At 43.7% G+C, this 23642-nt stretch overlaps 1 protein-coding gene across 1 annotated transcript in view; it reads right to left on the bottom strand.

Moving 5' to 3' along the window:
* Positions 1 to 2769: 2769 nt before the first annotated feature.
* atp7a (ATPase copper transporting alpha) overlaps positions 2770 to 23642 on the bottom strand; it is a 40084-nt gene continuing 19211 nt past the window's right edge. The window contains exons 15-22 of the mRNA XM_083652293.1: positions 23052 to 23234; positions 21021 to 21234; positions 20236 to 20382; positions 17404 to 17546; positions 11176 to 11379; positions 9192 to 9309; positions 5591 to 5693; positions 2770 to 5432 (exon numbers count right to left, since the gene is read on the bottom strand). Coding sequence (XP_083508419.1) covers positions 5159 to 5432; positions 5591 to 5693; positions 9192 to 9309; positions 11176 to 11379; positions 17404 to 17546; positions 20236 to 20382; positions 21021 to 21234; positions 23052 to 23234 — 1386 coding nt within the window. The 3' untranslated portion in view covers positions 2770 to 5158. The remainder of the gene's footprint in view (positions 5433 to 5590; positions 5694 to 9191; positions 9310 to 11175; positions 11380 to 17403; positions 17547 to 20235; positions 20383 to 21020; positions 21235 to 23051; positions 23235 to 23642) is intronic.

Here is a 23642-nt window from a genome sequence, read left to right as displayed (position 1 = left end):
TTTATTCCCCCGACCTGCGTTATCACTGACGTTATTCCGAATTTATTTAACGTCGATTTCTCAAAGATGTTTACTCTGCCATCATGCATCTGCCAAATCTCCACGCTGATTTTGCGAGACCTCTCAACGATTACAACCTCCTACTCATAACAGGGATGTTTCAAAGAAGAGTGGCGTTCAGTTACACTCAATGAGTTCCTTTTTGCCAAATGAGTGACGCTCAGCAAGTCTCCGGGCATTTTGACTACTGATTATGAATCTGAAAATAACCAGGGATCCTCCCTATAAAATGTGATGTGATGATGGTGACAACCGTTGCTGGGCCAACACGGTGCTATCTATCTGAATATAATCAGTGTTAATCATACTCTTTATTCTGGTGGTCAAACATGCACGAACAAACCACTCCTCATAAGCACACCATGGCACATGACCAGCTATCTTTCAAAGTCAAATGTATGAAGTTATCCGGCCGACATTCCTGAGAGCTGGACAGTTGCAGACAATATTGTTTTCTAACAAACACACTGACTTTCACTTCCCTAATCCAGGAGTTTGGGATTGTTTTGCTTTCAAAGACCAACAACTCATTCTTGCCTTAACAGGAGTAATACCACAAACATCTGACGATTGCATGGCATTTTTTTAAAATCAATTGTAGAGACTTCCAATGTTTTCAAGGCGTTATGGTACATTTTTATATATATACAGCAGGAAGGGAACCTATGGTAGGTCTAGATCATTATACAGTGGGGACCAACTATAACAACAATAATGGGAAAAGATGCCAAATAATGCTCTTGAGATCATTCCTTTCAAGGCAAGGATGATAGGCTCCACATCCAAATGAGTTTAAGTTGCAAAGCTCTTCTGATCATGAACGCAGCTCAGTCTCTGGACTCTGACAGAGCAGTGTCCAGTGAGCTCGATCACGGGTTCCCAACCTTTTTTGTGCCAAGGACCGGTAGATACATGGGAAAAAAAGTCGCGGACCGGTTGTCAATTTGAATGGTTTTAGTTACATATATATTTACTCACCAGGTGGCGACAAAGGGTAAATAACAGCCTTTTGTGTTGTACTGTATGTAGCCTATACAGTATTTATGTTTTTGTTTCAACTACAAACATAAATAAACGTAAACTTGAAACTATGTTTTAACTACAACACACAGCCTGTAATATTATAGCCTATGTTTATTTAAAAAAAACAAATGCGTTGCGGCCCGGTACCGGTACGCGGCCGGGTGGTTGGGGACCACTGAGCTAAATGACTGATGGCTACATTGTTATGCAGTTCCTTTGATCTTAGCCTGGTGGATTTGATGAATGTGGAAGCTACCAGTTAAAAAGCCTGGATCTGCCTCAACCTCATGTAAGCAGTTACACTTTAGTAGATGCAGGTCCATCATCAGCACCATGGAAGTTACAGTGTTGATGACTGGTGAACCTGATGAACCAGGTGTATGACAATGGATTCTGATGTCATTACTTTTTCTCTACATGTCCCACAGTAGCATCAAGCACTCGAACAGCAACACCAGAGCTGGTGCCAGATGGCTTTTATCCAAAAGGCGACCATCTTTTTGCACCTGTTGGTGTATAGAAATGGTGGCCTTTGTGTGACGCATCCATTGTCATTTGATTGTGATAAGTTGAATTCTAGGCTGATGTCATGTGAGTGATGATAGCGACAGTTTCACTCCAAATTATTGGCTAGTTTTAAAATCAGGGACAAGAATGAAAAAGGTCCGAAAAGTCACAAGCAGCATTTAAAAAATCGTTCACCAATCAAGATGATGAAACTTTAAAAAATGACTTTGACACTATTAAGGACCTGGTCAGTGATTCAAATAATAGTCCTATCAATGTGCAGGTTTCAAATGTAAGTAAAAAAAAAAAGAAGATAAAAATGCTTGTGAACATTGATTTGATTACACAGCATCTTTTGTTCATCACGGTCTGTGATTTTTGTGAAGTGTTTAATGTTTTAAGAAGATATATCTATTTACATATATTACTGTAACTTTATTTTAGGTTGTCAGAGAAATCCCACTGGATCAGAGCTGTTCCCTAGAGTAGCTGGTTTGAAGTGAAGCTTGTTATTCTACGGTTATTGGTGACTGAATGTAGCATTTTCACTTATATTTGTCATTCTTACACAAAGCAATGCTACGTTTAATACTATTGTGTATTAGACTATAGGTCCATAAAAGCACAATGTTGTAATAGATTTCAAATGCTGCACATATTTTTATCTCATGTCAGATCTTTTCACTTTCCTAACCGCACAGCTCTAAAGTATCTCCTCGATAAGGGAGGGAACAGGACAAGATTCAATTGAAGACTATTGGCAGACTAGCCTCTTGGTAGCATCAAGGCTTATTTTGGATGCCCTTAACATCTAATTAATTCACAATAAACCTGCTCAAATGTAGATAAAACTAACTTGATAAATATGATCCACAGGCCTTTCGATCGACCAAATCAACTGAAATGTCACTCTAGCCAAAGCGATACAAATCTACTCAAGAGGAATAAGTCATTTACAGTTTACATGAATTTAAATTAATTTTTTTTTAATAGGATATTATGAGATAAAGGTATTTAATTGTTTTGCAGCACATTGGGGTGGTGTAATGTTTAGACTAACTGGATGAAATAAAGTTAATGAAATCTTGTATAAGTATCTGGTGTTTGTTGATCATGGTGAAAGACGAGTAGAACCATAGCACCATCTTCTGGTTTCAACTGGAAACAGCCAAGTGACATAAAAGCAGTTTATTCCAAGGCACATAATAAAACCTCGCCTTGCTTGATTTACCTGCACACAGATCCAAAGCCCTAGGCATGTTTCTACAAAGATAAGCACGCCACAAACACAACAGATTGGCTGCACACAACATGCACCAAGTTGTGAGATAGATACCAGTATGCATACATAAACACAAGTGATATGACATGACAGCTGTACAGAAATAACTTACCGTACAAGAAACGCAAGGTGAAGGAATACCTGGACTAAAATGAGTTTCTCCTGCATTCACAAAGCAATAGTCTGTGGGATTTGTAATTGTTTAAGAATGATTACTGTAACTGTGGACAATCCCCAAAATGTGATGTTTGACTGATACATTCCACGTGTTCTTTGTTCAACGATTTATAGTGTCTCAAGCCAGTCTATCTCCTCCACAATCTTCGAATGTTCCAGAAACAGTCTGTACTACAGCCCATTAACAGTCTGTACTACAGCCCATTACAATTTGGACAGAGGAAGTTGTCATCTTCCAAAGACGAAAAAAGCTTCAGACCGGAAGTGCGATGTTATTCGACCAATCACGACACGTTCGCGAAAATAAATATGATAAAAAATATCTTGTCAAATTTCCATTTCTGCTCAGTAGCTATACGGATAGTCTCCTTATTTTGACAGGATATCCTGTCTTATTGTTTTTACCAACTTTGAGATCAGCTGAAATACAGACGGGTAGGTGGGAGCATTTGTAAACTGCAGGAGCCAACATGTCTTGAGAGACTAAACAATCTATATAAATGTGTAAACTCAAGCTTGTGTTGTCAGTAACTGTTGTTTGGAGGAACTGCCAGGACACAGCTGTGCGTTTTGTCTACTGATCCTGTCCCTTGTTCCCCTGATAGAGATTTCTTTGAAGTGCAATGATGTGACGTGAACCCTGTGGGAAAGTAGAAGAATGAAAAATGTATCATGAAAAAAATGTCTCCGTAAAAGTAAAAGTAACACTTATTTTGCCAGAAAGAAAACATGAACACGTTTACAATTTGCCCTTTTCATGACACAGCACAAATCTGCCATTTGCAACAAGCAAATAGCCGACGTTATCCAAGGCAGCAACCATGACTTTCACTTTCCGCCATGTAACAACTACTGTTTGATTCACAGTGACTAATGTTCACATCATAGGCAGACCACAGCATGTCGTGATTATATAGAACATGACACAGCATGTCGTGATTATATAGAACATGACGCAGCATATGTAGTGATTATATAGAACATGACCAACAGATAATGAAATCAGAGGAAAACAGAGGAAATGAATGAATTGGGGAAAAAACAGATGCAAACTCAGTTGGTATGATTAGAGGCCCACCATTCTCCAAGTTGACAGAACTTATAAACCACTGTGAGAAACAAGTGAACTAAACCTTCTTCAGCCGGCCGTACCATTCACACTCCTTCAGAACAATAGTCTCTTCAGTGAAGCACTGACCTTATCTCGCCTCTCACACACACACACACACACACACACACACACACACACACACACACACACACACACACACACACACGCTGCACATTCAGTTCAAGGTGACCCGCTTGGCACAGTGCCATCTTTGGAATGTGTTGGACGTTTGCCAATGTGGCATTAAAATTGGCACTTGGGTAACATTGACATTTACAACTCCGTATTGAGTTTGTATGTCTTGCCTTACTAATTATACATTTTGGGAACTTTAAAATGAGAATTGGCATTTGGATTCATTAACATAAATCTTTCACATAGGATATAATGAAAAGTGATAAATAAGGGTAATATAAATACTCTTTGTAATAGAATTACAATATACAAGTGTTATTACAATTGTCCTTTCAAGGAAGAAAAAAAAAGTGTCTTAAAATATAAAATGTCAGAAATGTCCGCTCTTGCATGGGGCACCATTATTAGTGTCTTTGGATTGACGTTAAAGATTGTCTCGGCAAACGACCACATGGGCACAAGTGAACATCACTCTGCTTCCTGGATGTGGACACCTGCTTCAAGGCTCTAAAGATGGCTTCCATGCCCCTGGACAAGGAGTGACAGTGAGGCTCCTACGTCACGGTTTCCCCCCGAGGATATTGATGACTATAACAAAAGATACTGTAGTAGTGAGGGAGACGAAATCATCCCAGCATCCTTTGAAGTGCACGTTGTCAGTTGGACGAGCTACTGTACAGAGAAAAAGCATCCGCTTTTTCCAGTCAACAGCGCTACCCTGAGGGCGTACAGTAGATGGACGGGCCATTATCCAAACCCTTTTAGCTCAGCATGGCCTAGCCTTCCGTTGATTAAGTTAGCCTAGCTTAGCATACAAAAGCCTCCGCTGGCCCGAGCCAAGCGAGACTGACGTAGCCTTTGCGTCAGACAAACTCCTCGTCGCACAGCGGCCCCCCCATCAGCAGCGAGTGTTTGTCGGGCTCGCCGAGCGCCATGTTGTTGAGCGACTGCTTGTCGGAGCGCAGAGAGTTGATGGAGGCGCGGCTGTAGTTGACGATGCGGTCCAGGAGGCTGAGTTTGGGCGAAGGCCGTAGGAGCTGGCCCATCCCGATGTGGACGCTGACGTCGGACAGGCTGCCCTGCCTCCTGGTGCCGCCCAGCTGGGCCTCCAACTTCTCAGCAGTGGGCTTAGTGTAACTACACAGAAGGACAGGGACAACATGCAGATAGAGATCGAATGAGACACACAAAGAAACTCAGCGGGGAAAAAATCCCTTTACACATATTCCTCAGTCAGAAAGGCAGTGAAACAAGAGAGTTGAGAGAAAGCCTGAAACCATCAAATAGCTCCTTACCATTTGAGTAGAAGAGAGGACATGACCACAGAGACTGAAGACAGCGCCATGGCAGCAGAGCCCATCCACGGCTGCAGCACCAGACCAACGGGCATGAACACACCTGTGGACAAGCAGTTATCATTCTTAGCATCCAGGAGCAGGAAATTGGAGTTGTTATCACGGTGTGATTGGTTAGGCGCCGCCGTGTTTGTCATACGTTTGAGCGGATGATTGGGTGAGGCCTGACTTGAGGGCGGGCCGACCCAAGCCTTCAGGGGCCATTTCCAGCAGGAAGCAGGAAGAGAGGGAGCGAGAGTGGGGCATTTGATAACTTGACCGGACGCCATGTGGACACCGACCTAAGCTGGACCGCAAACCCAAAACAATTGCCTAACTAATGAACTATTGACTGTGTACCCGTGAACCGAACCCTGTAGATGTTCTTCAGCGTATGTTACGTGTGTTAGTCGCCTGTCAGTTTGCTTCGGTAACCGCCCTCTTCGCTTTGTGGAGTTTCGCACAACACCAGCAGAATCGACCAAGCTGTGGAAGTCCTGGAGAGCTGCGCTGAGAGGAACACTGTCCTGCTCGCTGCTGGCCCAGTGAATCAACCGGTCCTGAAGAGAGACGACCAGACAGGTCGGAGGAATACAGGCGCGTTGGAATAGAGCTATGTGGCCTGCCCTCACTGCTAAGTCCATGGCTACGTATGCTAACATTCACTCAAATAAGCATTGTTGTATCTCGACAGCACACCTGTGCAATCAGGCCTCGTCCTGGCGAAGGCCACTTGGCTGAAACCCCTCCCCTCCAAACAGGTGTGCATTGGACCTTCCAAAGAGACCACGCAAATACCAGGAAGTGGCCTTTTTGGTTTGTTTGCTTGTTTATCGTTGATAATTGTCCAGCTAACCGGCTGGTGGCCTTTGAGACCTAGACAATGACACAGAGTTAAAAATACTAAGTTAACTAACCACTAGCTGGGGCACCGTGACAGTTGTTGCAATGAATGCACTGTTTTTGGATCCAAGTACAAACTAAGGAACAAACAGCAAATAGCTTTTCGGTAGAATGTAATGGTGTCATGTTACAAGATAAGTGTTGTGTAACGTATCTGGGAAGTCAACTGGATCAGTGTATGACGAGTGAAGCCATGGCCCTCTCTGTCACTGGAAAAATTGACTCAAAGACTAAATATTTAGCAAGAATATCTAAGTTCCTGGACAAGAAGACAATGAGGACTTTAGCTACGTCCTTAATCCAATGTCACATGGCTACACCTGTGTGACTACACCTGTGTGACTACACCTGTGCACAGTGGCACCACAAAGAAATCTAAAGACAGACTCCAAAAAGCCCAGAACAAACTGATGCGGGTCGTCCTTGGCCTCAATCCAAGAACGCACATTGGCCCACCCCACTTGAGTTAATGAACGACATAAAATACTAGCATGGTCACCTATTAAGGATATAATAGACATATAATATGTACATATAAGTGTTCTTCATTCATTTTATAACTTTCAGGTTAAAAAGAGACCAAAACTGTTGAAAAGCAGGTTCCAGCAAGTGAAAGACAGACATTTGGTCAACACCCGACCAGAGCAGCAAGCACAAGTGATGATGTACTACCTAAGATTAGGCTAGAAACTGGGGGGGGGGGGAGTTTTCTTATCGTGCTGTTAAACTGTGGAATGGTTTATCTGAGCCCATTAGGAACTTACCAAAACGATTATTTAAACAAAACATAAAAGGCATTTTTAACACGTTCACTGCCAAGGACGTGTTAACACGTTTTCAGAATCCAGCTGTTGACTGCCAAGGACGTGTTAACACGTTCTCAGAATCTTTTTTTTTTTTTTGACGGTGGGACGTTGATCTAACCCTTTTACGTCTCCTACACCAGAATTGGAGGTATTGAATGTGTATAATCTATTTTACCGACCCACTGAGTGTCGACATGTCTCTCCACAGTAGAAAGAGGCGACCCAAAACTGGAGGGAAAAGCGCGACGAAGCCGTTCTCATACTGTAAAATTGATGGCGAAAACGCTTTCACTTTCGCGCTGATGCACAGCGGTGGCAACGGTGGGGGGTTCCAAGAATAGATTGGATGCACACTTTGAAACACGCAGCATAAATATGACCAGAATCGCATCAAAGCTCTCAACCAAAACTCCACGAAACGAGCGAGTCCACCCAGACTTCCTCAAACAGCGGCCGCTCAAACAGGCAGCAGCCAGGCAGCAGCAACTTCGTTGTGACACGCCCGCTGGAGAGCCAGGGAGGCAGGAGGAGAACACACATGGAGGGAGGAGTTGGAAGCAGAGGGGGGTTTCCTGCTGTTATGGAGGAAATTACTGTTCAAAACTATTGTTTAGATGTCTGACTCTTACTGATGCCAAAAATGAATGGTTAAAGTGACTGTTCTATCGAATTTCACAAAAAGCCGTTTATCTCTGAATAATTTTTCTGACGCTGAAACCATGCTGTATTCAACTGCTAATGCTTACATAACTACTAACTCTACAAACTAACTCTTTTAGACAGAGAAAGCACACATTCTATTAGTTCTTTTGAGATATTGTGTGTTCACAAAATCTTAGCAGAAAAGAATCCTCGGGTCTTGAAAGATGAGCCAGAATCCTCAAAAAAAACCTCTGGCAGAAGCTAACTACAGTAAAAAAAAAACGTCTGGCAGTGAATGTGTTAAAGAACACTGGAAGTAAATCTCTGTATGCTGACATGCTCAGTTTGATTATGTACACTGTAACTTTTAAAAGTGGGGTAATTCTATGTTCTAGGTATTTGTTTTTGTATATTAGGATTAGGAAATTTTGTTGTAATTTTTGAAATATTTTGTATTTGCATTGAGTGTACTGTCATGTAGCTTTAAACTTCAGATTTTTGTATTGTATTATGTTTCTGTTAATTGTATTACATGTTTTATGCTATGGACTCTTGGAAGAATAGTCCAATTGGGATAAAAGAGATAAAAAGAAAAAAGAAAAAAAAAAAGTTAAATTGGCTCCCCGTTGAAAGCAGAGTCCAACAGTTGAAACTTATCATGGTTTATAAAATATGACATGAACTTTGTCCCAACTACTTCAACAAGTACTTCCAGTTTGTCCGTGACATCCAGAGCCGGAACACAAGAGCCAGTGGAGCAGATTTGAAATTGCCCAACCTGAAGAGCAAAGTAGGAAGAAGTACCTTCCTCTATACGGGGGGAGAGGAGTGGAACAAAATCCCTCATGAAATTAGGTTTGCTAATTCTCTAAATGGTTTCAAGAACCTTCTGAAGAAATTCTTGTTGAGCAAACGAGTATAAAATGTGAGTCTCTTGGTGTTATGGTATGTTGGTTTTTATCTCCTGTCCCTCTTATCCTTTGACTGTTTTGTATAATTTCACCTGATGTTACTATGTTATTGTGGGTCATATTTTATAAGACCAGGGACCATGATGGAAATAAGTGTTTACACTTTTCATGTCATCCCTTGGATGTTTGTCTTGCAGTATCCAAAATAAAAATAATTAATTAATTAATTCAGTCAATGTTTTGATCACACCGTTAAAAGAAAATCAATGTGAAATCTTGTGATATTTTGCAGTCACTTACCAGCAGCGATGGGAATGCCAACCAGGTTGTAGATGAGTGCAAAAACAAAATTAATCTTGATCCTCTTGACTGTCTTCTTGGAGAGGTCGATGCTGCCCACCACATCCAGCAGGTCGTTCTACACACAATATGAGACACATTAAAAGTGGCCCTATTTGGTTGCTAATTAAGTCGAGCTGAAACGAAAAATGACTTTTTAACTATTTCAGATCACATCCCTGGTTATACAGTGCACCTATTTAACAATGTATGCCAAGTCATCCATGCTGAGTTCATTCATAACGATATGGACAGTGTGCTGATGTCAGGTACATGTAGTACTATCAAATTTCAACCCAATTTCAGCCAATAATATCATGACATGAGAAGAACTGTCAATCTTCATGGCTAGGAGAAAATTCTGTCTACATGGGCAGACTTTTCTAGCCCATGAATGTTAATATACTTAGCCAATAAGTATGTAAGATACAAAATAAAATGAACGGTAATGTCTTCATTTAATATAGAATTCAAAGGACATGTAACTGGCTCGTTAACTCGCATTCCAGGAATATCGTTATTTACCACGGCTCGTCGGACACTTCAAGGCAGGTAGCCAGCACTCTGCCTCCAGGAGGAGGAGGAGGCAGTCCGCCCGGAGGCAGCCAACCGTCGGTCCTCTCCTCTGGGGCTCGGCACAGTGAACCAGCCAGCAAGCCCGCAGTGCACAGGGCTGTATTTACATTATATTGTGTTTGTACATAGACTTATTGAAACGTGACCAGTAGGTAAAATGCATTATCTTGCAGACAAGCTGCTGTCTCGTGCTGCTCCAAGGCCCAGATCACACGCCTCACAAGGCTCACATCGCCCCTCACATTCAGTCTCAGTCAACTCCAGTCCCTGACCCTCATCCCAGACACACCCACTTTCCAACGGTCCAATAACACTCCTCCACACGCTATGTCCCGCCTCTCTATCCTGTCACATCACCTGGAAATGCCATTTCAGCTCGACTTTAAAAGGAATCCCTTTAAAGACTCAATCTGTATTCCAACCATAAATAAAATAAAATAAAAAAACATCCCCACCACAGAAAGTCTAAATATGAACCACATACATTTGAGAGCTTGGGCCTTTACACCTTAAGCTGTGTTCACACCGAGATATTTATTTTTCTCTCTGTCGCTCGACTGAACCCTTTGGAATCGCTCTGTCGCTGTGTTTAAATCGCTCAACAGGCACAATAATTGACGTCATCTGGGGGCTATAACGTTATGCAATGTCATGATGTTTGTCCACTACGAGCCACCGTCGTTGTTTACAAGCTAAGCCTATCAGCATGCTCCTAATGCGAGCTCTATACCGGTAGTACAGACTTCACTTCATGTCAGCTGTCAGCCTGTCAATGCGGTTTGTTGCCACACAATAAACCAGCAGTTTGTTCCAAGCCAGTGTGATCCTTGACTCACTCTCACACGGCAGCCAATCAGCGTTGAACAGCGAGCGACTGATGCCAGCGTAATTTCGCTCTAGTTGGGATATTTCATCTCGGGCGACGAGCGTATTTTCTCCCTATCGCTCTGTCTCTGTCGCTCGGACGCCCAGCGATTTTTCTCCCGGGCGAATATACGCTCAATCACTCGTTTGCATTGACTTTGTACATATGTAAACTCGATGCCAGCGAAAAACTTTAATAGGTCGGTGTGAACGCAGCTTAACACACAATAGACCTACATTTAAGTAATGGTCCCCCCCATTACCCAATTATAAGAAAGGAATTAGAAAACATCTACAAATCTCATTTTCAATGTAGAAGCACCATTCTGAATCAATAATATGCTCAAATTAATAAAAAAGATTGGGTCTGTATAAAAAAGAAAACATACATAAGGGTAGAAATAGAAACTTGCCCCAATCAAACAGCTGACCTGAAGGAAAGCATAAATGAAGTAATGACAGAAGAAGAGTGAGTTTCAGCAATCCTCCAAGCTCAGACTCTCACCCTGATCAACACCACGTCTGCAGCCTCTATGGCCACATCTGTCCCTGTTCCTATGGCGATGCCCACGTCAGCCATGGCCAGAGCAGGAGAGTCGTTGACCCCGTCGCCCACCATGGCCACCCTCTTTCCTGCCTGCTGCAGCTGCTCCACCTTGGCCACCTTGTGGGAGGGCAGCACCTCAGCAAACACCTTCCTGATGCCGACCTGCAGGGGGCAGCAAAGAGACGGACATGGAGCAACTCAAACATGCATACATTAAAAATGGGAGGGGGGGTAAAGTCTACACAGTCCCACGGTGCATTCATGGCCCATGGTCTCGCTAAAAATAGTTTCAAAACACATTATAAAAATGCAAGTATCAGCCATAATGTCAAACACAGCTATGAATTGTGAACACACTTTTGTGAGATGTGTGAAAACTTAAAATTGAGGAGTGGAGATGAATAGTTGGGGTTAAAAGTTTCACAATATTACTGCTCAATAAGCAACATATGTTTCTTAAGTGTTAAGTCTGATAGTGCACAGATACTGTGCAGAGCAGCTAAATGGAGTGAGCTTTTTGCCTCGGTGCCCATGATGAAGGGCCTAGTTACTGTGACACTTACATCTCCAACTAGATCCAACTTGGTGCATTTATCAGTCTATCAGCAAACATTTCAAATAATGCATCTGGCCCTGTTTATTTAGATAAACGGGTATATAAGTAAGGGATAATGTATACTGAGCCGGTGATTACTGTGGAAATAATGACCGACAGGTGAATGATTTAGCCCGACGCGCAGCGGAGGGCTAAATCATTCACCTGTCGGTCATTATTTCCAGTAATCACCGGCTCAGTATACATTATCCCGCTTAGAACACGGCCTACAACTAAATCATTCAATAATCTGACAAAAATAATTATTCAAATAGATTTTTTAATAGCGTTTTCAACACAAAGCGGTTTCATTCGTAATTGGCACACAAGACACCACAGCTGCAACTGGTTGGCCTAATTAGTAGCGTCTGCGGACAAAATGCTCTTACCAACTGATTAATCCAGGTGTGGCAGAGCAGCGGTCGGTTGTCGAGAAATAATGACCGGTGAATATTGTTGATTGACCAATCAGAATCGAGTATTCGAGAGAGCCGTGTTCTAAATTATTATATGGGATATATAGAGTGGTCTTCATCTTCTTTTCAATTCCCTGCTTTACCAGGGCCTTTACAGGGAAATGAGCTTAAGCAGAAACATGACATCGGTAGCCCACAAAACTCAACTAATATAATCATATAATATATATATACAGTATATATAATATAATGAAAACAGCTAAAAGTACTAAAATACAGGTCCTTTTCCCTTCTCTTTATGTGATACTGATAATTGGTCCAAATTTCTATGAGCAATGTATAAAAGATGTAGTGGCCTTTTCAAACAGTATGAAACTATAAGTTAATTATCAAAACTGTAATGAACAAAAAGAATAAGAGGATTTTTGGGAGGAGCCAATACAGTTCATGTACTTCTGCTTGAGGGTTGTGGGAGTTGTATGAAAATGGTGTGAAGATTCATAGTTAAGGTTTCTATTCATAGGGGAAGTTTGAACTTTAAGGTTGCGGGTGCAGAAAAGATCTAGAGCAAAATTAATAATTAGCATAGCAGCAGCCAGCAGGTACATGTTCATGATGTTACACTACATGGGCCGCTGTGGACACCACGGATGAGTAGTAGGCCAGTTCTGTTTATAGTTTGTGGAGTCCACATGCATGGACTCTGACTGGAGGACGTGTGGAGAGAGAGGATTGAGTGAGAGAGAGGAGCAACCTAACGTTAAGTAGCCTCATGCTCATAACTAGTAGATCTGAAAAGTGTGCAGGATAAACAGGTGAGAAACAGAAACCTGCTTGAGCAGTGTAGCCTACGTTTCATTGAGCAGTGTAGCCTACGTTTCATTGAGCAGTGTAGCCTACGTTTTATTGAGCAGTGTAGCCTACGTTTCATTGAGCAGTGTAGCCTACGTTTCATTGAGCAGTGTAGCCTACGTTTCATTGAGCAGTGTAGCCTACGTTTCATTGAGCAGTGTAGCCTACATTTCATTGAGCAGTGTAGCCTACGTTTCATTGAGCAGTGTAGCCTACGTAGCCTACGTTTCATTGAGCAATGTAGCCTACGTTTCATTGAGCAGTGTAGCCTACATTTCATTGAGCAGTGTAGCCTACGTTTCATTGAGCAGTGTAGCCTACGTTTCATTGAGCAGTGTAGCCTACGTTTCATTGAGCAGTGTAGCCTATGTTTCATTGAGCAGTGTAGCCTATGTTTCATTGAGCAATGTAGCCTACGTTTCATTGAGCAGTGTAGCCTACGTTTCATTGAGCAGTGTAGCCTACGTTTCATTGAGCAGTGTAGCCTACGTTTCATTGAGCAGTGTAGCCTACGTTTCATTGAGCAGTGTAGCCTACGTTTCATTGAGCAGTGTAGCCTACGTTTCATTGAGCAGTGTAGCCTACGTTTCATTGAGCAGTGTAGCCTACGTTTCATTGAGCAGTGTAGCCTACGTTTCATTGCCTGTCATGGGTGCGCATGCGAGATGGCCATGCAGGCGCTTACATCCGGCTGCCATCCCATGGTGGAAATTAGACCAGAATAACATTAGGCTACGTTTGATAATAAACGTTGAAATGAGTCAGTCACACAATTATTCTACCCTTTATCTCTAGAGCAAGGCATTACAATAAAAGATGACTTCTGTGTTATAAATAAATAGCTATTTAATTCCCTACATGGATTTTTGGCCCACGGCCACTAGGGGGTGCAGTGCAGTGCACCCCCTGAACCAACGGCAAACTTCGCCCATGTTTCTTATTCTGCAAAACGTGATGGCGAGGTTTGACAGCACACAGACAGAGGAGTGAAGCATCTGACTCATGTGAATTTGCCTCTTGTCACGGTAACGTCTCTACAGCACAGCCTCTTGTTGCCCACGGTAACGTCTCTACAGCACAGCCTCTTGTTGCCCACGGTAACGTCTCTACAGCACAGCCTCTTGTTGCCCACGGTAACGTCTCTACAGCACAGCCTCTTGTTGCCCACGGTAACGTCTCTACAGCACAGCCTCTTGTCGCCCACGGTAACGTCTCTACAGCACAGCCTCTTGTTGCCCACGGTAACGTCTCTACAGCACAGCCTCTTGTTGCCCACGGTAACGTCTCTACAGCACAGCCTCTTGTTGCCCACGGTAACGTCTCTACAGCACAGCCTCTTGTTGCCCACGGTAACGTCTCTACAGCACAGCCTCTTGTTGCCCACGGTAACATCTCTACAGCACAGCCTCTTGTTGCCCACGGTAACATCTCTACAGCACAGCCTCTTGTTGCCCACGGTAACGTCTCTACAGCACAGCCTCTTGTTGCCCACGGTAACGTCTCTACAGCACAGCCTCTTGTTGCCCACGGTAACGTCTCTACAGCACAGCCTCTTGTTGCCCACGGTAACATCTCTACAGCACAGCCTCTTGTTGCCCACGGTAACGTCTCTACAGCACAGCCTCTTGTTGCCCACGGTAACATCTCTACAGCACAGCCTCTTGTTGCCCACGGTAACATCTCTACAGCACAGCCTCTTGTTGCCCACGGTAACGTCTCTACAGCACAGCCTCTTGTTGCCCACGGTAACGTCTCTACAGCACAGCCTCTTGTTGCCCACGGTAACGTCTCTACAGCACAGGAGAAATCTAATAGAGCCCATCTACACAATGGACCTCATCTGTTTCCGTGATGAAAGCACCATTCATTCATCGGCTCTGCTCAGAATGCGCTGCTTGTTCTTCTTCCTACAATTGAAATTGGGGGCGCTAATGTATTTATGTATTACTGCCATTTGGTAGTCGGCGCAAGGGATTGAAGAAATAACACTCGCGTGCGGTAGTCGTGGTTACCGGTGTTACACGGTGGTCGGGCGTACACCGAATACATTACTTGCCCACTGCCCACTGTCGCCCCCGCCCAGTCTTCTTCAGCACATTGTGGAAGAGCAGCTCACACAGGAATAAACACTTTCCATCTCTGTGGTCCACATGGTCTCACATCCTGCTAGTCCTGTATATCTAGTGCCTGTGATACACTAGAAGACTTTGAAAATCTTCACAGATTATGAAAAGACTGGGGAGTTTACATTCAGATTTTTTATCACGACTGAAAAAACGGACTGAAATACACTACACAACTGACTCAGACGAGGCAATATACACTACAAGACTTTTCACTTCGAAATTCAAACATGTTCTTATTCTGCAAAACGTGATGGCGAGGTTTGACAGCACACAGACAGAGGAGTGAAGCATCTGACTCATGTGAATTTGCCTCTTGTCACGGTAACGTCTCTACAGCACAGCCTCTTGTTGCCCACGGTAACGTCTCTACAGCACAGCCTCTTGTTGCCCACGGTAACGTCTCTACAGCACAGCCTCATGTTGCCCACGGTAACGTCTCTACAGCACAGCCTCTTGTTGCCCACGGTAACGTCTCTACAGCACAGCCTCTTGTCGCCCACGGTAACGTCTCTACAGCACAGCCTCTTGTTGCCCACGGTAACGTCTCTACAGCACAGCCTCTTGTTGCCCACGGTAACGTCTCTACAGCACAGCCTCTTGTTGCCCACGGTAACGTCTCTACAGCACAGCCTCTTGTTGCCCACGGTAACGTCTCTACAGCACAGCCTCTTGTTGCCCACGGTAACGTCTCTACAGCACAGCCTCTTGTTGCCCACGGTAACATCTCTACAGCACAGCCTCTTGTTGCCCACGGTAACATCTCTACAGCACAGCCTCTTGTTGCCCACGGTAACGTCTCTACAGCACAGCCTCTTGTTGCCCACGGTAACGTCTCTACAGCACAGCCTCTTGTTGCCCACGGTAACGTCTCTACAGCACAGGAGAAATCTAATAGAGCCCATCTACACAATGGACCTCATCTGTTTCCGTGATGAAAGCACCATTCATTCATCGGCTCTGCTCAGAATGCGCTGCTTGTTCTTCTTCCTACAATTGAAATTGGGGGCGCTAATGTATTTATGTATTACTGCCATTTGGTAGTCGGCGCAAGGGATTGAAGAAATAACACTCGCGTGCGGTAGTCGTGGTTACCGGTGTTACACGGTGGTCGGGCGTACACCGAATACATTACTTGCCCACTGCCCACTGTCGCCCCCGCCCAGTCTTCTTCAGCACATTGTGGAAGAGCAGCTCACACAGGAATAAACACTTTCCATCTCTGTGGTCCACATGGTCTCACATCCTGCTAGTCCTGTATATCTAGTGCCTGTGATACACTAGAAGACTTTGAAAATCTTCACAGATTATGAAAAGACTGGGGAGTTTACATTCAGATTTTTTATCACGACTGAAAAAACGGACTGAAATACACTACACAACTGACTCAGACGAGGCAATATACACTACAAGACTTTTCACTTCGAAATTCAAACATGTTTGATATAATCTTTGTGGCTCCGACTGGTGTCAGGAGGCAGACTAGACTAGAAATCTGGAGGCAGTTTACACTAACAGATTAGAAATCTATCCACCTTATTTTTGAATGCCCCACTGTAAAAAATAATCGTGGGTACAAGGTCCGGTTTAACGTGACTTATTGTTGCAGCTTGCCATTTCCTTTGTTATAGGCTGCAGACCCGAATTATAAACCGGAAGCTGGAGTCCGTTATAAAAGTTATACCAACGCTGGAGGTCCGTATGGAAACTCGAAATGTGTGTTACTCGAAATGGTTAAAAGTTCAATCAATTTGGTGGCGTTTTACTGCCATGTAACATAGCTAGCTAGCCGCTAACATTAGCCACAGTTAGTAGCCGACTACCCACAATGCATTACGTTATCCCACCACCCGAACGACACGGCTGTAGAGCAGAATGGCTCTGCTGTAAAAGGGTAAAATCCTCATAGACGTTTTTTTTGTCAAGTTAAAACCATAGACTGTAAAACAGTCTATTACACCGGAAGCGGAAGAAGCACCCATCAGGCATCATGGCAGCTAGAAATAAGGTGGATACCCAGTATAAACTAGCAGATTTTGATGCCGACTGGCACAACAACTGCAGACAACAACTGCAGACTGGAGTCAACAAAGACAGACTGAGCTAAACTAGGCATGACATGTAATGCTGTTCATGTAGATTTGGACCAGGGTCTCCCTGGTAAGTAAATACCATCATCTCAGTCCACACAGTCCCATACCTGAGCAGCGATGGCCCTGGCTGTCTTGCTGTTGTCCCCGGTCATCAGCACTACCTCCAGACCCATGTGGATCAGAGTGTGGACTGCCAACTCCGCCTCTGGCTTCACCGTGTCTGCTATGGCTATCATGGCACACAGCAAACCTATGCACAGAGGGAAAGAATCAATGATAAGCAGCATGCCGGTATTATCGCTAAATCGTTCCAAGTTCCTTTCTAAAGCCTATCAGCAGTCATACAGGAAAAAGAGGGACAATTCTCATCTTAAGCCGTACCGTATCTTCACTCTAGCTTTACAAATAATGAGCCGCTACAGCCACTGAAAGACAGTAATGTTGGCCGCAGACACGGCCAGTGCCACCCTCGACGCAAGGGGAGTGCAATGCACAATCATCTTAATAGTGTCGGCTTTTCTATAAAAACATTTTTTTTGAATGAATGAATATATGGTTGTTAATTGAGTAACTGTGTTATAATGTTGATAATTATCTATGTAAATTGAGTCTAATTATGACGAACTCTGGAACAGAGTATATTAGAGAATAGGGGTAGGACTAGACAAACATCTGCTTCCTCCTACTCCTTTTCGGACATGACCATTTGATTACCGTAAATTCCGGACTATAAGCCGCGGCTTTTTTCCCGTTTTTTGGCCCCTGCGGCTTATATAACGGTGCGTCTTATCTATGGATTTTTTCAGAAAAAAAAAAAAAAAAAAAAAAAAATCTCTCTTTTTTAGCACTCTTTCTAACTATAAATCCACTTCTGTTTTAATTTCCTCTCTTGCCCTCTTTTCACCACACCGCGGACACTGTGTGCACTGTAAAAATAAACAACGGTGGTGTTGTGTTATGTTGTTTTGTTGAAATGTTACGGTAATACGGTAAATGGGAGCTTCCTCAAACAGCCATCTCTTTCCCGACAATCCCCTCTGTGCGTGACCACTTACATATGGTAATTACGGTAAGCAAACGGCCACAAGCCCATCAACTCCCTCCCCCGACTACCAGGAGAAAATCACAAACTTCGGCGAATTCACACAAAGGAAGATCAAGGAATATTCCATCGAACCGGAGCAGATCATAAATATGGATGAAGTGCCTTTGACGTTCGACCTGCCACTCACTCGGACTGTTAACAAGAAGCGCCCTGGAGGATTCTTTCACCAAAAAAAAGCTTTGCTCGTTCTCGACAGCATGAGAACGAGCAGTAGATGATCATGAGGTGGTTTTTCAGACGTGTCGATATAGCAGTTTATCGCAAAAGTGTAATGGAAACACATTTTTCGCATTTGCACGTCATGTGACCCATATTATCCCTTGGAAAAGGAGCGGAAAATAAGTTTGGTAAGTAAGGTTCGATAGCCGTGTCAAAACCTCCGCAGCAAGTGGAAAACTTTGAAGCAACGCTACCTAGCAGAAAGACGAGTGTTGTGCAAAAGCGTAGCCGGGCAAATTAGATAATGTTTAATGGCAGAAATCGGTCCATGGTGACAGCAGGCTGCCTGTGTGCGCGCATTTGGCACAGCGGCGAGATGAGAGGATGAAAAGCACACACTGGTGCGGTGGTGCTGTCTGAAGTGAATACAGTGACTGTGAGTAGGCTAATACATTGCACACGTTTCAGGTGCAATTATAGAACCAAATCAGCCTTTTCCCCCCTCCATCTCTAAATCGGACCAGTTGTAGGCTATTAGGCTACCTTTTTTCCTCTGCCTGTCGCGCTGACTGCATTCACGCAGCCAGCAACATTTTGCGACTCATTTTCTTTTGAATTGATAATCAGGCTCGTTTATATGCATTGTAACTTCATGTTGGGATTTCCATTGACCATTGGTTGGATTTGAGCATGCAGGGGACGGGATATGGGGCAGATCCCCGTGCGTAATCACTGTGGCAGCTGCTGCAACGGGGAATCACTCAAACGCAACTTCAATGGAAACGCCTACAAGTCGCAATTGTACATTGTCGAAGTTGTAGAAATATCGCAATTCTTTTGCGAAAAACTGTAATGGAAACACAGCTATAGATGAAGAGGAGTTCGTTGGTTTTGAGTGACAATGAAGGAGAGAGGAGAGTGGTTGACGAAGCCACCCTGAACCTGTTCGTTTCCGACACTGAAGATGAGGACTTTGGTGGTTTCAGTACGCAGGAAGAAGAGGAAGACGAGCATTAGTGACTTGACTTCTCTGGTTACAGGTTTGCTGCACATATAGCCTATTGTTGTGTGATTTTGTCTGGGGATTAGTGACCTGACTTTTGTTTTGTTTTGTTGAAATGTTAATAAATGGGAGCTTCCCCAAACAGCCATCGCTTTCCCGACATTCCTCTCTGTGCACGAACCCTTTCATATGGTAATTAAACATCAAAACACCCGCGGCTTATAGACCGGTGCGGCTTATAGAAGAAAAAAATAGTCAATTTTGGTCCCGCGGCTTATACACCGGTGCGTCTTATAGTCCGGAATTTACGGTAGTTATTTTGTTTTTTTGTCTGTTTTTATTTCTTATTTTATTTTATTATATGTATATATGTGTACATGTAGATTTCCTTTTTTTTTTACGTTCGAAATAAATTTTCATTCATTCATTCATTCATTCAAATATTATTGTACCTCCTTTAGGAATAAACATTGGAGAATGCAAATTCTTCCGGGATTTTGGTGCTTTGGGCATAAAGGGGTTAATATCTGAAAATGCTCAAGGGACATCACCGGGCACCCCTCCTGTATTTTGAATAGGTGCCCCCAAGCTACAAGAATCTGCAGAGAAAAAAACGTTTACCGGCGAAACGAGGTTCAACACCAGCATCCACGGCTCCCGGACTATACTCACTGTCCACAGCCACCAGGACGGCGGTGCGCCCCCTGCGCTCATGCTCCACCATGGCCTCGTCTACGTCGGCTCTGATCTGCAGGCCGTTCCTCCTCATCCACTCCCTGTTCCCGATCAGAACCACGTAGGCTGCTGTCTGGACCAGAGCTAAACACAACACATCACAGAGGTTTGACTCACAACAGCAGAGGAATACAGAGGCGTGTTAATGTCTCTCATTACTTGTATACAATCATAATCCCATGATTTTATCCAGATGTACTTTTGAGTCACTGACTGCGTTTACATGGACTTGAGGTCTGCCCGGTTTGCGCGCTGCAGCTTACTTCTTTCATCATCCTTTGTCCTGTAGTCTTGAATAGGTCTCCCATCTAAACTGCCACGTATATTTAATTCTTTCACCATGAAAGACAAAACTCTATTTCCTTGAAGTGAGGCACTTTCACTGGCCGCTGCCTATTGTATTTTTCTGTTGCGTCCGCGGCCGTCAGAAACCAGGATCAGATGTAGACATGCAACAGTATCCCGGTTTCTTTTGGAGGACTCCAGCTAGCATAATCAGGTTTCTCAAAACCCGGATAAGGGCTTATCTGCGTTTCTGAAATCTGCATATGATGTTTGCATGCGCAAACACAAAAACGGGATACTTCAAAAAAGCGCGATCATAAACGGGATACTCATCACCATGTAAACGCAGTCACTACGAGCTTTGCAGCATTGCAGTCTGCCAGATCCGCTCAATACAGGACTACAACAATGTCCCAGAACTACATTCCCCAACATACTAAGCGGCTGTGGGTCCATGATGAGCGGATGGGAGCCGGTGGAGGTCCGGGAGTCTCCGATCTGGACCAGGATGCCGTTGCGCTGATTGTTGTCCTCGCCGTCGCTGTCCTCCTGCCTCAGCAGGGCCTCTGTGTTGCTGACCTGGCATCGGATGCCACAGCCCGGCACCGCCTGGAAGTCTGTGCACGCTCCAAGAGCTTCTGTGCCCAGCTCCTGTAACACATCACACAATGATACACAGCTCTTATACCATGGTCTGGGTGAATACTCGATTCTGATTGGCTGCAAGGTGTCCATTCATTTGTGATAATGTACAGTGATAATGTACACCTAGCTAAAGGGTCTGTTCACCGTTCATATAAATGCGCCAGGATCACGACAGAGCCGTTTATACCACCGTTAACGCTTAATATGGCACTTTTATACGTTTAGAAAAAAATGAGTCGGTCAAAGTAACTACCGTATTTAGATTACCCCTGTGTGCTCAGTTTATTAAAATAACGGCTATTTAGAAATCTGATTTTCGTTCTGGTCAGCTGACAGAAGCCGGGCTCTCAGCTGTCAACTGTCAAACCCTCTGTTTACAACTTGCACCAAGCAGCTGCAGCCAGGCGCTCTGGGAGAGCGTGCGCTGCCTCTTATCACTGATACAAATCAAGTCGAAGAGGAAAAAGACGAGATCAACAAAAAGAAAACAATGAAATGGGCAGTTAACAGCAACACACTGAGAGACGTCCTTGTACAAAACATACCTGGACTCCAACATACTGAAAGCTTCAGATGGTTTTCAGTCTACTCCGAGCGTGGCACGTGCCTTTTACGTCTATAAGACCCGCAGACGTTAACGTAATTCCCTGGAATGCGAATTTAAACGAGCCAGTTACATGGCGTTGCATTCTTAGACATTGCCGTTTTATTTTGTATGTTGTTACATACAATTGGCCAAATTATTAGTTAGCTTGACTCTAGAATTGTGCCAGGTGCAGCAGGCACTAAGCGGCCATTTTATCCAATGATAGCCTAATCTTGAGCAGCCGAGGGGACTATTTTGTCTCGCCGGTTCTCAACTCATATTCAAGGTTATGAAAACTACATTTTGATTGCAAAATGCATGAAAATATAAATGAATGGTCTTGTTTTGTTTCTTTGGCAAGTGACCACGATATTTATGTTGACTTTTTTGAGATGGACGATTATGAAAAACTCGAGTTGTGTTTTAAGAAAGGCACTTTCTTTATTGGAAACTTTCTTTCCCAGGCATGGGAGCTAAGGCAAAATGTTATGTTCAGAAAATGATGTAAGGATTTTGTTTTGCTGATATGGTGAATGTTATGTTATGCTGTGATTTAGTTTTATTACTGCGGCGTTGGCGTATGTTGTACTGCATAATATATCATATGTGTGTCTTGTAAGCCCATGAGGGCTGGGCACTGTCAAGTGCATGACACATTTAAATAAAAATCAATCAAAAATCATATATGGACTTTGCGGAAGCAACCGTGCCGTCCATTAATTTCTGATAATGGACACCTCGTCGTGCATTAACCCTTACATATTGTCCTCTCAAGCAGGACATCATTTATCAGCTCAAATAAGTTGATTCCAGATCCCGCCTCCTAGCGTGAAAATAAATAGGGGTGTAAAATGATTGCCATCCAATGCTTAAAGTGACTATTTTTGATTCTGATGGGTTTTTGAACCTGAAATGAGAGAGGGGGGATCTCCATCCAGAATTAGATTAGTATTCCAGCATTTTGTGGCTTTGTGGGATAACGCAATATCCTACCAAGCTCTACTTACATTACCTCGCCCAACAGAAGGACTGTCAAACAGAATCCAAAAATATCATTAATTTTTGCCATAGGTGAAAAGAAAAAGGACCTGGATATACCCTGAGAGAAAAGACAACACCTGGTAGGATAATTGAGGACCAATAAGTCCAATCTTCTATCTTAGGTGTTGGCAAAGTGGAGACAGAGCACCTTCGGGAGTCCACCACGAGTGGCTAAAACGGAGGTAGAGAGACTAACCTGTTTGCAGTATTTGGTGATAGCTGCCCCCAGCGGGTGTTCACTGTTGTTCTCAGCAGTCCCCACGATGGCCAGCAGGCGGGAGCGGGGCATCTTGTTCCCCTCCACAACAATCTTGAGTTGGATGACTTTGGGAGCACCGTATGTGATGGTGCCAGTCTTATCAAACACTACCGTCTGGATCTGCACATGGAGAGACGTCACATGACATGTCAAGACTTTAGGTTCCAGTGTGTTTAATAAGATGAGTGGGATATTTTAACCACGGATATACATAGTTCACATCAGGGATTCCGCTAGACATTTTCCCAGACGGCCAGTGCAGCCGGTAACGTTCCAAAATTCCGGCCATATTGAATATTTACCGGCCACTTTTGTCATTAAGAGGCCGATGTCGCAGCAAGAATATTTAATTGGTCGGCACGTCGTTCTCGGTAAGGACGCTTTCGTTATTGAAACAGACAACATGGATGCATGCTCCTACTGTAGCCTATCTATCTGCATTTGCAGACACTCATGAACCCATATCTTCTGGGCATTGCCTTGATGAAAAAAACAACGTAGCGTTAGCTAAAAGTAATAAGTGTGACA

Source organism: Poromitra crassiceps (genome assembly GCF_964638095.1).
Source record: "Poromitra crassiceps genome assembly, chromosome: 15".
Taxonomy (NCBI): Eukaryota; Metazoa; Chordata; class Actinopteri; order Beryciformes; family Melamphaidae; genus Poromitra; species Poromitra crassiceps.
Note: the sequence above shows the minus strand (reverse complement) of the source record. Positions and strands in the feature narration are given on the sequence as shown.